Source organism: Poromitra crassiceps, assembly GCF_964638095.1.
Source record: "Poromitra crassiceps genome assembly, chromosome: 6".
Taxonomy (NCBI): domain Eukaryota; kingdom Metazoa; phylum Chordata; class Actinopteri; order Beryciformes; family Melamphaidae; genus Poromitra; species Poromitra crassiceps.
Window position 1 is genome coordinate 1,282,839 of NC_139627.1, and position 15,878 is coordinate 1,298,716.

Genomic DNA, 15,878 nt, shown 5'->3' on the forward strand with positions numbered 1-15,878 from the left:
CTAATGTTGACCTACGAGCTTTCTCTCACATCCCCCTGATTCTGATTGTATCAAGTTATTCTGATTCTGACTCGATTGTCTCCACACTCCGGAGCAGAAGGTGGCGGTAATGCACCAATAAGGTGGGTGCCAACCGCCGTAAAACTAGAAGAAGAAGAAGAAGAAGAAGAAGAAGAAGAAGAAGAAGAAGAAGAAGAAGAAGAAGAAGAGGAGGAGGAAGAGGAGGAAGAGGAGGAGCAGGAGGAGCGTGTTGTGGTGCGTCACGTTGTGAAGGGAGGAGGGAAGTTTAAGCAAAACAAACAAAGCTAAAACAGAAAGAGATGTTAATCTAGTGAGGAAGGATCATCATCATCTCTCTCTCTCTGGGCTCAGCAGCAGCGGAACGGTATCCGCCTTGGCCCGGGGGAAGGTTTCTGTCCGGAAACACACTCAGGTAACAGCTGACTGTCTGTACAGCTAGCATTAGCATTAGCATTAGCTCGGATCTAGCTCGGATCTTGTAGTGGTCCCTGAAGAGAGATGTCGATCTGAGAGTGCCCATTGGGACGTATGAAATGTAGATCCATTATCAAAAGAAGGATAACAGCTGTGTGGCAGAAAGAGTGGGAAAATGAAAAGAAGGGGCGGCACTACTTTGATATACAAAATAGTGTAAGAAAAGAACATTGTTATTTAGGGAGTGAGAGAAGACACACAGTTGTGATGACTAGATTGAGACTGGGGCACTGTGGACTGGCATGGGACTTGGCAAAGATTGGAAAACATGAAGATGGATTGTGTGCAACTTGCAAAAAACAACAAACTGTGAAACACGTACTCATGGAATGTAAATGTTACAAGCAAGATTCAAGAGAAAGGCTGTATGCTGCTGTATTAAGCCTGGGCACAAAGACTATTAGGGCTGGGCCGTATAGCCAAACAATTTGTATTGATATAAAATATTTCATATCAGTCGATATTGATAATTATTGATAATTTCTAATTCCATATACTTTTTATTATGACCACAAGAAAAAAGGTGAAATGTAACCACTTTATTTTGAACCAGCTTATTTATCAAAGCACAGGTAATCATTTTAATGTTGATCAAAAGTAGAGCGCGCGCGGGTCGAACGGAGGAACTTTCATCAGATAGAAATAGTTTTGCGGGGTTTTACAGGGATTTGGACAGTTTTCTTTTTAGATAATGTCAAAAGATTATTTCAGTACACTTCCTCATCATATCATAGCAGACTGGAGTGTTGGCCTTGGTGGAGGTCTGTAGTCTGTATCTCTCTCACTTGTTGGTCAAAGAGTTTGATAACTGACTGTGTCACTTTGTCTGTCTTCTGTCTGTCTGTCTGTCTGTCTGTCTTCTGCCTGTCTGTCTGTCTGTCTGCGTGTCTGTCTGTCTGTCTACCTGCCTGTCTGTCTACTTGCCTGTCTGTCTGTCTCCTCAGGATGAGTGCCTCCCCCTCCCCCTCCCCCTCCCCCCACCCTGCTCCCCTCCCCCTCTCCTCCTCCTCTCTCCCTCTCTGTCCGGAGCTTGACCTGTCCCTCGCCCTTAGCCCAGCCCCCAAGACCTACTCCACACACCCTAAGCCCCGCCCACACCAACACATCGAGGGAAAGACGCACAGACAGGTTGTGTGTGTGTGTGTGTGTGTGTGTGTGTGTGTGTGTGTGTGTGTGTGTGTGTGTGTGTGTGTGTGTGTGTGTGTGTGTGTGTGTGTGTGTGGAGGTGGAACTAGAACCCGACCGATATGGGATTTTTTAGACCTATACCGATTTTATTGGGGGGGGGAATCACCGTTTTCCATGTTGATTGTGCACCGATTTGACGATGCAAAGGTACTCAGAAGGCTGCTTTTTTCAACAAATAACTTGATTAAAGAATATTTAACATTAAATTGTAAACACATCGGCATAATGCCACAATTACAAATGACAGAAATCCACCGAGTGCAACGCTTGTTAGAAAATAGTGTTTTTCAAAAATGTAGTGGCACTAAATTTGACAGAGGTCGTTGCCTCTGAATGAAAAACCCTGGTATTGATATATTGAGTATTGCAATATATATATTTTATTGCAGCACAATGGGATTGTGAACAAGTCAGAAATGTTGCATCTGACAATTTATATAATAAAATATTGCGATATTTGGCATTCGTGCGATACGATATATTGCCACACAAAATATCACAATAGTATGCTGTATCGATCCCCCCACCCTGTGTGTGTGTGTGTGTGTGTGTGTGTGTGAGACGTGTGTGTGTCATTTTGGTCTCTCTTGCTCCCTGTAGGTGCGTTTTGAAGAGCCAGTGGGTATCATAGAGCCTAGCAACACGCTTCGCAACGTGCCCCAACAACAGCCTGCCAGGAAGCAGAGGAGGACAGGACATCGCCATGGTAACCAACGCTTTATTTTGTATTTTGTATTTTTATTTTACCTTTTATTTATACAGGGAAAGGTCCTTGAGAGCGAACTCTCATTTACAAGAGTGCCCTGTTACAAAGAACACATACAGAAATGTACAGACAAGATGATAAAACAGTTTAGGTAAAACAAGTGCACTCTTCACGTACAGTACAGTGCTTTACTGCTTTACTGCTTTACTGCTTTACTGCTTTACTGCTTTCGAGGAGTTCTCCAGTTTTAAAGTGTCCTGGAGCCGATTCCATCCGTCTGGTGCATGAAAAGAAAATGCAATCTTACCTTGCTCAGATCTCACTCGCGGGACAGACAGTCTAATGTGAGAACGTGTCTGATAGCTTATGTTAACATGGGTGAGAAGTGAAGACAAGTACAAAGGAAGCTGTCCAATCAGAGCTTTGTAAATAAACAAGAGGCAATGTTGCTTCTAGATGACAGGGAGGGCCAGTTCACCTTATCATACAAAATACAATGTTAAATAACTGTCACCTGTTATAAAGCGCAGAGCGCTATGATAGACGGCGTCAAGGGATTTCAGGATGGTAGGTGGGGCATGCGTATACACAACATCCCCATAATCCAGGACAGACACTAATAGAGACTGTACAATTGCTCTTCTAGTACAAAGAGAAAAACAAGATCTATTTCTGTATAGAAAACCAATTTTCCTCCTCAATTTCTTCGTTAAATGGTCAATGTGAACGCGAAAGGAAAGTTTCGCGTCCAACCAAATACCAAGATATTTGTATGAAGAAATACAATCAATTGGCTCGTCCTGCACTGTGCGGATACTCAGATTTTCATTGATAGTTCTAGGAAATAGCAGCCATTTTGTTTTGTTGGCATTTAACTGGTTCCACAGAGCTCCTGCTGTATATAACAATTAATTTTGGGTTAGGGTTAGGGTCATATCTGTCCGGCTCCCTCTTGTGGAATAATTATGTCTCACACACCCAGCTAAAATAATTGACCAGATGATAAGGGACTGTAGCCTTCCTTATTTTAAAGGTCAGTCCCAACTTAATCTGAGCCACTCTCTTACCCACAGGAGCCAGTTCAGAGCTGAGATGAGTACATGAGCACAGTCCTGACCAGCTTATTTTGTGATGTCTGTAGTCTGCTTTATATGTTTAGGTGTCTGTAGTCTGTGCTTTATATGTTTAGGTGTCTGTAGTCTGTGCTTTATATGTTTAGGAGAGCCACTGTACCAGGAAGAGCAAGCATCATCATAGTGACACTGCACTAAGGCCTCTACTAATGTTTTCAAAGTGTTTGAATGAAGAAACTGATTGATTTTCTTGCTAAAAATGTGTTTTTGTCTCAGTTGTTGAGATCAAATAATTGCAATAATTGATCCCGTTGGCATCCAGGAATTTAGCGAAAGGAAGTAGAAGCAAGTAAACTGGGGTTGGGGGGCTTTGTCTGAGGGGAGGCCCACAGCCTCAGACTTTGAAGGCTAAATACAGGTCAAATCTCAATTACTATTCAACCTGGAAAGGTGGTTTTGGTGTCTCCCTCTAGGTTTTAAGACTCAGGAAATACAACTGGCTCAGTGAAATTATCACCAGTTAATTATTTATTGACAAATCCAAGATGGTGTCCCCAATTTCCAGTGAATAGGGTCAAATGTGTAAACTCGTAACGTTACATATAAGTTGTGCGTTCTCGGGTAACGGCTGTGTCGATGACGCTCTGTAGTACAGGAAGACGAAGACGGCCAATAAGCAGCTGAAGTTTTATTATTATTGCCCAGGGACCGCAGATGCAAATGAGCTATAGCTAAATTCTGACCCGACGGTTGTTGTGCCACGCCCCTAAATTAGAATTCTATCGAACTTGATTAGATCAGGTGAAACTGTTTCCTCTGACTATTATGTCAATGATCTAATTCCTTTCCTCTGATAGGCCGAGTGCCGGGCCAGACGGCGGGGCCTCCGGTTGCAGTAGCCAATGAGGAGCCAGGATGTCTGGAGGGAGCGGAGCTAAACACCTCACTGGCCCTGAAGGCGGAGCTTCAGTCATTACAGGTCGGTTACAGTCGCAGCTCATTATGACTCCGCGGTCGGTCGCCATGACAACACAGTTACAGTCAGCTCATTCTGACTCGGTGTTGTCATACACGCCTTCTGTCCAACAGGGGGCAGAGTTTAACTCCCAGAAGGCTGTTCAGGAGACTCTGCGAAACTCAGAGAGGACCAAGACCCTGATCAACACCAAGGCCACTGAGGGTAACAAAATAACACACACTAACACAACACACACACACACACACACACACACACACACACACACTAACACAACACACACATCATACCAGTGTCGTAGTCAAGTCACTATATCTTGAGACCTAGTCGAGTCAAGTCCCCAGTGTTCGAGTCTGAGTCTCTAGGCTATGTAAAAAGGTATAAAGCAAGCATGTTGGTCCTTGGCCAAAGGGATTGTCCCTTTGGTCTGGTAGTTAACGTGTTGGGCTTGTAATGGCTCATTTCCACCACATATAACAGCACAGTACGGCTCTACTCTTACCTGCCTTACTCGACTCAGAATCAGAAGCACTTTATTTTATTTTATACAATAAAATAAAGCTCCCCTGCAGCAGACAGGGGAGAGGAGAGACAATAGACTTGTGCCAGCTCCTCTGCCCTGGTCCCCTCTCTCCCCTCTCTGCCCTGGTCCCCTCTCCCCCCACAGCTCCTCTGCCCTGGTCCCCTCTCCCCCCCACAGCTCCTCTGCCCTGGTCCCCTCTCCCCCCCACAGCTCCTCTGCCCTGGTCCCCTCTCCCCCCCACAGCTCCTCTGCCCTGGTCCCCTCTCCCCCCACTGCTCCTCTGCCCTGGTCCCCTCCCCCCCCACAGCTCCTCTGCCCTGGTCCCCTCTCCCCCCCACAGCTCCTCTGCCCTGGTCCCCTCTCCCCCCCACAGCTCCTCTGCCCTGGTCCCCTCTCTCCCCTCTCTGCCCTGGTCCCCTCCCCCCCCACAGCTCCTCTGCCCTGGTCCCCTCTCCCCCCCACAGCTCCTCTGCCCTGGTCCCCTCTCCCCCCCACAGCTCCTCTGCCCTGGTCCCCTCCCCCCCCACTGCTCCTCTGCCCTGGTCCCCTCCTCCCCCTCCTCTGCCCTGGTCCCCTCTTCCCCCCACAGCTCCTCTGCCCTGGTAGAGATAATTATTCATTGAGCCTCCATTTCTAAATCTATGGTCTAAATAGGCCTACGGATTTTGGAAAATTTAGACTGAGATTACATATTACTTCTACTGGCAAAAAACACATGTAGGTTTTTTTTTGTATACTGTAAGCTGCTGTAGGCTCGTGGAGGCAGAAATCAAATGACTGATGTGAATAAAAGCGGTAACTTTAGACAGTCCTTCAGTAACTCATATCCAACGCAGACTTTGATTCTGACATACAGTAAAGCTCCGCTAATTAATACACTTTGATGTGCGCTTTCAATGAATGAGGAAATAGGCTTGTCAGGCGCTGTCCATATTGCTTTGATTATTAATAATGTAAGAATTATTAATAATCATATTCATAAACAAACCAGCTCCTTTAACACAACACCACCTCTGGTGAATGGACACTGCACTTTGCACTAGTACACACTCACATTAAAACACACACAATCTAAACATGTGTTAATATGGACACTCATGTCATTATTTTATCATCTTAATTTATTTATTATTTAAGTCAATGTGAAGAAGAATAGTCCAAAAGAATAAAACAGTATTATTATTTAATTGACAATGACATGAAGTTGATTTTCAATATCGATACATACGATACAGAATTCTCCTCCGCTTCCGCTATCTGTGTTAGTGTTTTCAAAGTGAAACAACCTTCCACCTAGCAACCTACAGTACTGGCCCAATCCCAAACCACTCCCTACTCACTACCACTTCACTACCGAGTGCCACTCCAAATGGAGTTCCACTCGCAGCTGTAGGGGCACTGCTGATTAAGGGGAGAGGCATAAAAGAGAAGCCGAACAAGTGAGACGCCCTCGCTACCTTACCGGAAACAGGAAGGAGCCGTCACCATGGAGACGGACAGACGCGTTGCCTGTGTCATGCTGTTCCACAATAGACGTGATTTCAACGGGGCGTCTATGATTTAGCTCTCATATAGCTGGCTAATGTATAGACCTATTTTAGACCAAGCAGTAAATACATTATTAAAATGAATAATTAGCAGTAAATACAAAAATATACACTAGAGAAGTCCTCCACGTTAACATAAAAGGTAATTTATCTGAGCACAAGATTTTAACGTTATGTCTATGCTTAGCTCTCATTTAGCCCAGGATAATGTTGTCTATGCATAGACATGTTTTAGACTACACACAAAATGTATATATTTTTTTAATTAATAACCATCCACAAATATAAAAAAGACACACATGGGCTACAAAATAATAAATAAGTCCTTTTCGCTGAGCGTTATTGCGGTGTTTATTTTTTCCGATTTTTCAGAAATTCGCTTCCGACGCGTCGGAACACATCTGTGGATTGACAGGTGGGTCAAAACTCGCATCGCAATTTCGTGCCGTATATTCACATCGCTCTTGACTGTGTTTATAATAGGTCTATGCTTAGCTGTCATTTAATCACTTTGTCTTGAATACAGTAACCTATACCCTCTCAATTGTGGACTAATAACTCGACATATTCCATGATTTAGTTTGAGATGTAAAGTCACTGTGAGGGAAATAAAGGTACGTGTTTGATCTAAAATACTTGGAAGAAGTAGACGGAACTAACTTACACTTGAATGATGTTTCCTCCGGACGTAGTTTCTGCAGCAACCGTCGGCGAGCCTGCACCAGTGCAGACTCGCTGTTTAAGGGTTTGACAAGCCGCCTCCACTCAGTAGGAATTGGTTTGGGACGGCCCTTAATATGGCGGACCTCCGCGTGAACGCGCAAACGGAGGGGTAGTGGATAGGGTTAGGGGATAGGGGCCCCCTAAACACTCAAGCCCTGAACCCTCAGTCCCTCTAATGGCCGCCATCTGAAAGTGGTTGAGTCATCAAGTGTGGAAGGGATCCACATTGGATAAATAGGAGGATTGGGACAGCAGAGCCCTTTGCACTTGACAAGATGATGTTGACTCTGGCAGGTTTGGGGTTCGCTATATATTGTTTATTGTCAAGACGCTTTGAGGAATAGACTCCCAGATGAGTCTGTTCTCATCCAGGCTCTGGCTCCGAGTGGACAACAGGTCATTTAAAAATAAATGTAGCCTACTGCAAAATCTGCAATCTGCAACATGTGTAATTATAATTAAAATAAGCATAATAATGACATGTCACCCAACATTATACACAATGTCAATACTGTACAATACAGATTCGGTAAAACTATTTCTCATTCATCAAAAAAGTTGTGGATTGCAATTGTAGACCTAATAGAAATGATCGATGATTATTCTAGGATTGTGTAAAATAACTACTTGCATTCCTCTGATATAATATTTTTGTCTAATCTGAAATCCCTATTAATGTAATGTTTCATTGTCAATTAAGGCATTCCAGCACACTCGCAAACACCGTGTTCGTTTCGCGCGTGTTGTTTTATTTTTTTGACAGATATTTGCAGCCTTTCCCCGTTTTATACATCACAACGCTATGCATTGTGGGCAATTCCCTTTCCGTAAGTGGCCACAGCTGCTCCCTTACGGTAAGGGGGCAGAAAGGGCTCACTCCGAGCCCTCATTCACTTTGCGATTTCACTGTGGGACATCCCTAAACCCTCACTCCCTTCACGTGAACGCGCCTCTAAGGGCTTGAGGCAGTAAGGGGGCGGATTGGAATTGGGCCTTACTCTCTCCCTCTCTGTAGGAGTGAATGTCTCTCGCTCTCAGCTCCTCTACAGCTCATTGGTCAGTGTGAGTGTGGAAGATGATCAGCTGATCAGCCAGGCGCTGCAGGATAGGCTGCTGCTGGCCCCACCCCCCCGTAACCATGACAACAAGGTACTAGCATGTTTTCAAGTAGGTTTCAAGGAGTATTAGTCTTATTAGTGACTGATAAACACCATCAATAATCCACGTGTGTGTGTAGGTGGCGGATGCTCCATCTCTGCTCCTCTTCTTGACCTCTGACCTCCAGAGACAGAAGCCACTCCCACAGGGGGAGGAGCCAACCCACAGCAAGGCAAGCCCCTCCCCTCGCCCCGCCCTCGCAACCTTCGACCTTTACACACGACAAACACGCTGGCAGGCGTGACACGAACACAACACAAAACATATACATATCACACACAGCTGCTATGAATATGAGCGCTCTGATTGGCTGTTGATGCTGTGATTTTATTGGTGAGACCGTGTGATGTTATTGACTAATCAATTAATCTAATAGGAGAGCCTGAATCACATTGTTTTATCAGATTTGATTTAATTTAAAAAATCAGTTTTTTTCTTTTCAAATCCAATATTCATTTCATGTTGCAGTAAAAAGTCAATAAAGTCTTGTGGAACCACTATTCAATGTGTTGTTCTGTGTGTGTGGGTGTGTGCGGGGGGGTATGTGATCTAGTTCAGTGGTTCTCAACCTATGATGGTCATTTCTGAGGTGGGAATTAGTGTAAAGAGGTTCTAAAAAAAAAATCCTTTGCAGCAGATTTAGCTACAAGTTCATTTCCCTCTGCAGTCCCTGATGATTAGAATCCACAGTAACAAGACACAGAGTCTAATAACTATTAGACTAGAATCCACAGTGACAAGACACATAGTCTAATAATAATAGTTATTAAACTGAATAACTATTATTAGATTAGTTATACTATTTACATTCTCAATAAACCATATATGTTCATACACACACATATATACAAATATATATCTATATCTATACAAATACATTCATACCTTGCATAATAAATATAATTTATAGTTCTAGTGAATAAATTATTAATTATTAATCATATACTATAGGCTGAGACAAGATTTTTATGTGTTCAACAGATCACCAAACTCCCATGGCTATATTAATAATTGGTCCTGAATGTTCCTGAATGTTCCTGAATGTTCCCCTAAGTATGTTTGTTTGGTTTGAATTAAGTTAGATTTGACCTGTGCCAACTTCCAAGAGAGGTGCCACAGCGGTTAGACGTATGGCTCTACTTCTGCTGGTCTATAGCCTGAAACGGCTAGCTTACAGTGGTCCTGTGGCTCTACTTCTGCTGGTCTATAGCCTGAAACAGCTAGCTTACAGTGGCTCTACTTCTGCTGGTCTATAGCCTGAAACAGCTAGCTTACAGTGGTCCTGTGGCTCTACTTCTGCTGGTCTATAGCCTGAAACAGCTAGCTTACAGTGGTCTATAGCCTGAAACAGCTAGCTTACAGTGGTCTATAGCCTGAAACAGCTAGCTTACAGTGGTCTATAGCCTGAAACAGCTAGCTTACAGTGGTCCTGCAATACGATTTGATGATACAAATATATCACAGCAAAGTCCCTGTGTATAGGGATATTATTGTGATACCACAGGTGATAGGAAAATTCCATATGAACTTGCTCAGACTCACTAAGTTACTATATGGGGATATTATAGAAGAATTATATAATACCATATATGATCAAATACCACAAAATATGAATGAGGTCACCATAAAGTGACTATGTCAGACAAAGTCAGAAATAGTAATTGGCAGACGGGGATAAAAATAAATAAAAACAAAACAAAGTATGACTTCATTAAGTTAACCATAAACTCATTGATTACACACACACACACACACACACACACACACCAAAGCCTACAGGAATATTATAGGAGTAGGTATATAGCCTAATGATACATAGATACGAAGGTCACTATAAACTCACGAGTAAGCTATACTGTAAGTCCATAAGAATACAAATACAAGATGGTCACTAAAAAACAATTGAGGCTACCCAGATACTCCATAAATTCCTATTGGAATATTATAATTATTATACCATATATTAGAGGTTTTCAAAGTTGGAGGCGGGACTCCCCAGGGGAGCTCCAAGCAGTTTCAGGGGAGGCTCAGTGGATGGAAGTGAAAAACATATAGATATCAAATAGAGATCACATAGCCATGTGTGATTTGGTTAAAGATAGTTCAGAGATTTGGGAATTTTACAGTTTTTCCCACTCTTCCCAGTGTCAGAAACAAGTAAATGGCTTCAGACAGATGTTTTTTTTATAGTCTGTATGTAATGTCAAACAGCAATATCAGGCTATCATGTCTCAATTGTTGAGTTTCTATTGGATCAAATAACATTCACGATCCCATTGGTATCCAGGAATCTAGCGAAACTACGGTAAGCAAGTAATGTGTGTGTGTGTGTGTGGGGGGGGGGGGGGGGGGGCTTTGTCTGAGGGGAGGCCCACAGTCTCAGACTTTGAAAACCCCTGCTATAGAGGATAAAAGTCCCACAAATGACACTTTCAACTCACTGTACCAAGTGCCACATTATAACGTCCTATGAATATTAAATAAATATTATAGGCATTTTTCATGATGATATATTTGGAGCCCTAGAATCCCTTGGATGTACTGTATCATTTGTTTTTGTTAGATAGACAGCAAAGGATGGTCACATTTAAATATAATATAACACTAAACTAAAATAAACACATAATTAGAGATGTTAAAAAAAGATGATTCAATTCCCCTCTCCCTCTTTTTAAACCTATTTTTCACAGCAGCAAAGCTCAAAAGCATCAAAGCTCTCTTCAATATTAAGATGGATCATTCTATAGATTCCTTCAGCTCAGGGACTTTTCAAAGGACATTTGATGTTAAAGGCTTGAAGCAGCAAGATACATTTCTACCTCACAGCTATAGGCTTATTAATCTATGAAAGTAAACTGAACCAAAAAGGTTCTTTGAAATACAAGTGGATAGCTTAATTAGTCGAGTTTTGAATTGGTGCTTAATTAGCATAGACCCTTGAGTATTGCCTCTAAATCAAGGTAGGAAAATGGTTGTTATGCTGATTAGACTTGAAGTGACTTACTTTAAGTAGGCATACACACCGATGTCTACTGACTGCAGAACAAAGCTCTCTGTATTTTGAATGTATTTATTTTTTATTATTATTATTATTATTACAACTATTGTTACTATATTATTATTATTATTATTTTTTAGGGTTGATGCTCACTGCTTATCTCTCAAGGCAGACAAATTGGGGCCGTGGGTTGGTTTCTTGGGGTCGTGGATGGAAGGGGACAGCAGTGAATGAATGAATGAATGAATGAATGAAAAATTTATTGGTCACCACCACCACCACCAACCATACACTTAGGTCATAACCAAAGGTTAGGGGCAGAAGCAAACGCTTATGTAAAGCCCCCCCTTTTCTTACAATTAAAATAAGAAAATCATCATGTTCAGACATTTTGGACATTGTCCTTACTTGCCATCATATAAACAACAAAGGATTTCAAGGAAAAAATATCCTAATACAGGAAACAAAAAAACAACAAAAAAAGCAAAACAAATAAATAAGCAATACAACAGTCAAAAACCAGTAAGTAGCAAATAACAAAACAAACACAATCCATACATGCATATTCATACATTTTATAATCGTTTTGTTATTATTATTATTATATATATATACATATACCTATATATATATATACTTATACATACACTTTTTTATTTATTATTATTATTGTTTTTATTATTATTTTTTTTCTTTTCTTTCTCTCCTTGTCCCCTACATCATTCAGTTACCTGGGAACTAGACTGTAATTTTCCATCATCATGTCCTTATACCTTTTTTTAAAGATCAACACATTCTTACTTGATTTTAATTCTTCCGGCAAAGCGTTCCACAACTTCACACCACAGACAGATATGCACCTGCTTTTCATGGCAGTGTTACAGAAGGGTTGTTTCCAATTTTGTTCGCCTCTGAGGGCGTAACCCCCCTCTCTTTCTTTGAACATTATTTGTATGTTGGATGGGAGCACTCCCTTTCTGGCTTTGTACACAATCAAAGCTGTTTTTTGATCCACCAAGTCCATGAATTTTAATGTTTTTGACTTTATAAATAATGAATTAGTGTGCTCATAGAATCCAACATTATTCACTATTCGTATTGCTCTTTTCTGTACTGTACAAACTGACTGTAGTGTGGTTTTGCAAGCATTACCCCAGATCTCAACACAGTAAGTTAAATAAGGTAAAATCAACGTAGAATAAAGAGTGATCATGGATCTGCAGTTAAGGAAGTGTCTTACTTTGTTCAAAACCCCGATGTTTCTGGAGATTTTAGATCTTACCTTGTTCACTTGGGATTTCCAACTAAATTTATGGTCTATTACTACCCCCAGAAAAGTGTTTTCGTATACTCTTTCTAAATCAACCCCTCCTATCCTTAAACCTACCTGAGTTGTTAAATGTGTTTTGCGATTACCAAAAATCATAAACTTAGTTTTATTTAAATTCAAAGATAACTTATTAACATCAAACCACATTTTAAGTTTTTCTAGTTCTACTGTCACCTTCTCCATTAACCTCTGTAAACAGACATCTGAGTAGAAAATATTGGTGTCATCAGCAAAAATCACGTATTTCAAAATATCGGACACATTACAAATATCATTAATATACATAATAAATAATTTTGGACCAACTATGGAACCCTGTGGTACACCACACATAATGTCAGCAGGTTTGGACATGGCATCTGCCACCTGCACAAACTGACTCCTGTAACTGATGTAGCTCTTCAGCCATTCCAGTCCCACCCCTCTGATTCCAAACCTTTCCATTTTCTCCAACAGAATGTTATGATCTAGAGTATCGAATGCCTTCTTCAGGTCTATGAAAATCCCCACAGCGAACTTTTTATTATCTACTGCACTTGAAAGTTCTTCCATAAGCTCCATCAAGGCCATCGAGGTTGATCTACTTTCTCTAAACCCATATTGACAATCAATTAATAGTTTGTGCTTTTCAATAAAGCAGTCCAGTCTGGCAACAAAAAGTTTTTCAAGAATCTTTGAAAATTGAGATAAAAGTGAAACCGGTCTATAATTGGTATATAATTTTTTATTACCAGCCTTGAACAATGGTATTACTTTCGCTATTTTCATTTTTTCAGGGAAGCAGCCCAATTGAAAAGATAAATTACAAATATGGGTTAGAGGCACTACAATGACCGCTATTACTTCCTTAACTAAAGACATGTCTATCCCGTTCCAATCTGTGGATTTTTTGTTTTTGAATTTATTAACAAGTTCAATAATCTCTTTTTCCTCCACTTTTTTCAGGAATATTGTTGCTGAGTTTCTGTTACTATAGAATTGCGCAGTGCTGCTGACCCCCGTGAATGATGGGAGACAAGTAGCCCTGAATCCACTGTAACCTTGCAAGGGAATTGTAACTGGAGTTATGGAGTTCTGTGTGTGTGTATATATATATATATGTATGTGTATATATGTATGTGTATATATATATATATATATATATATATATATATATATATATATATAGAGCATATTGAAGCATGTACATATCTAATATATAATATACATATGTGATGGTAATAGTTATATATATAATTATATATATAAGATATGGTAATGGTATAGGTATACATAATATGTGATATAGTTTTATGTATATTCTACACATCTAATGGTATGTAGGTAATTCTGATGTATGCAATATCTTGAAAGGTACAGTATGTATGTAATATCCAAAATTGTACCGTTTGTACAGAATGCATTTTTGTACAATGTAATTTTATTTTATTTTATATTTTATTTTATTTTAATTTATTGTATTTATTGCATTTTACTGTAATGACAGTTTTTACATTTAGGGAGATCCTGTGTGATACTGTGTTATGCTATGTTGTGTTAACCTTGAACCTTGAAATGTGGATATTCATGCCTGAGTGCGAGCAACTGTAACTTGTCCCAATTTCCCCCCGGGGATCATTAAAGTCTTTCTGATTCTGATTCTGATGAATTTTGTATGTGATATCTTGAAACTATGCAAGTTGTTTGACCCCAGGAAGAATTCATAGCTTTCAAGGGGCGTTACGTAAGTACAAGGAACGCCCCTTCTGGCGGTCAAAACTCAAAACAACAATGGCGCTGAACACTGACCAGACGCAGCTGCAGCAAAAAGCGGTCTTTTTTCCTCCAGTTTCCAGTCAGGAATATTTAAACGCAGCACAGCTCTGTTTCATTAGTGACATACTGACACGGTGAATCGATTCACTTTGCACCGTATTGTATCGGCGTAAGAACTCATGGGTCTGGCGTTGAGACTAGGTCATTACCAACAATGTGTAGCAGCCACATGTGAAGGGTTCTTCTCAGAGACCACCACACATTTGTTCAAAACAGTGAACTGTAGTTGCCAACCAGAAACCGAGGCCACCGGCAATAGATTTTGGTGATTTTACCTTATCTCTTTGTCTGCTCTGATTATAGTGTATCCATCAACGTCCACATTGCAGTCCTGTTTTAACCCAGTTTCAAAAACAGATGAGATTGCTGCATTGAAAACTCCCAGGGAACGCTGGAAGTAGGGGTGCTGAAGCACACCCTGCTGTCAGGGGGCAGTAACTGCAAGTCTAAAAGGCTGTTACTCCTTGAGGACACTGGCAGCGTCTAAAGCCAGAGTGAAGATACTGCTATAGAGAGCCGCAGTAAGGAGTCCGGAAATAATCGATGCTAACAGCCCTGGTTCTTCACAGTTTTCGCCTATGGGAGTTTTGAATGGGTTTTTGGTGCGATGCTTCTAATAATCTCTCTGAGCAACGCTGGCTTAATCAAACGCGAACCAGTGTTTAGTAATATCATCTTCACACACGAGGACCACTTTTACGAGTTTTGAAGCTTTTACGTGCCGTTAAAAGGGCGGCTAGCTAGCAAACGGCTAAATGAGACTACACTGTTGAGTCAATGGGGATATATATGTCAATAACTTCACCACTTCAAAGGGCGAACACGGAAATTCTCTTTCCCTCACCTGGTTCAGCCCCGTTCAGCCCGGGGTAATCAGTGCACACATCAACAACAGTTGAGTGCTGACGTGACGTGGAAGCCTATGCGACAGTGTGTAGTTCTGGATTAGCTTAGCTCGAGCATTTTACTTTTAGGGCTCGCATTTACGCTACAAAACTCATGAAAGTGGTCCTCGTGTGAAGATTATCCGACGGAACTCTGGTTCGCGTTTGATTAATCTTGCGTTGCCCAGAGACCGTATTTGAAGCATCGCGGCAAAAACCCATTCAAAAATCCCATAGACAGAAACAGTGAAGAACCAGGAAGTTCGGGACTTCCGCGTTCTGACTACAAAAATACGTCATCCCTGCGGCTCTCTATTGAATGAGAATGGGTTGTATGGGTACCCACGAGTCTCGCCTTTAGACATGCCCAATCTATGCTAATTCCATGCAGTTTTTGTGTGTGCAAAAACAAACATGATTTATTAGACTATTTCTGCATACTGGGGTCCATAAATAGTCTTG

At 41.2% G+C, this 15,878-nt stretch overlaps 1 protein-coding gene across 1 annotated transcript; it reads left to right on the forward strand.

Annotated features, from left to right (window-relative positions):
* The first annotated feature begins 276 nt into the window (after positions 1-276).
* On the forward strand, positions 277-8,871 carry LOC310778681 (protein phosphatase 1 regulatory subunit 35-like). Its single transcript, XM_083639173.1, has 7 exons — positions 277-433; positions 1,440-1,623; positions 2,284-2,389; positions 4,320-4,441; positions 4,552-4,642; positions 8,247-8,380; positions 8,469-8,871. The coding sequence occupies exons 2-7, from the start codon at positions 1,441-1,443 to the stop codon at positions 8,631-8,633; spliced, it is 801 nt and encodes a 266-aa protein (XP_083495299.1). The 5' UTR covers positions 277-433; position 1,440; the 3' UTR covers positions 8,634-8,871.
* Positions 8,872-15,878: the final 7,007 nt, after the last annotated feature.

Excerpts from the sequence above, each read along its gene's own strand:
- LOC310778681 (XM_083639173.1), top strand. The coding sequence starts at position 1,441 with ATGAGTGCCTCCCCCTCCCCCTCCCCCTCCCCCCACCCTGCTCCCCTC. Across the intron at positions 1,624-2,283 it reads AGGGAAAGACGCACAGACAG|GTGCGTTTTGAAGAGCCAGT; the intron begins GTTGTGTGTGTG and ends TGCTCCCTGTAG. Across the intron at positions 4,442-4,551 it reads CGGAGCTTCAGTCATTACAG|GGGGCAGAGTTTAACTCCCA; the intron begins GTCGGTTACAGT and ends TCTGTCCAACAG.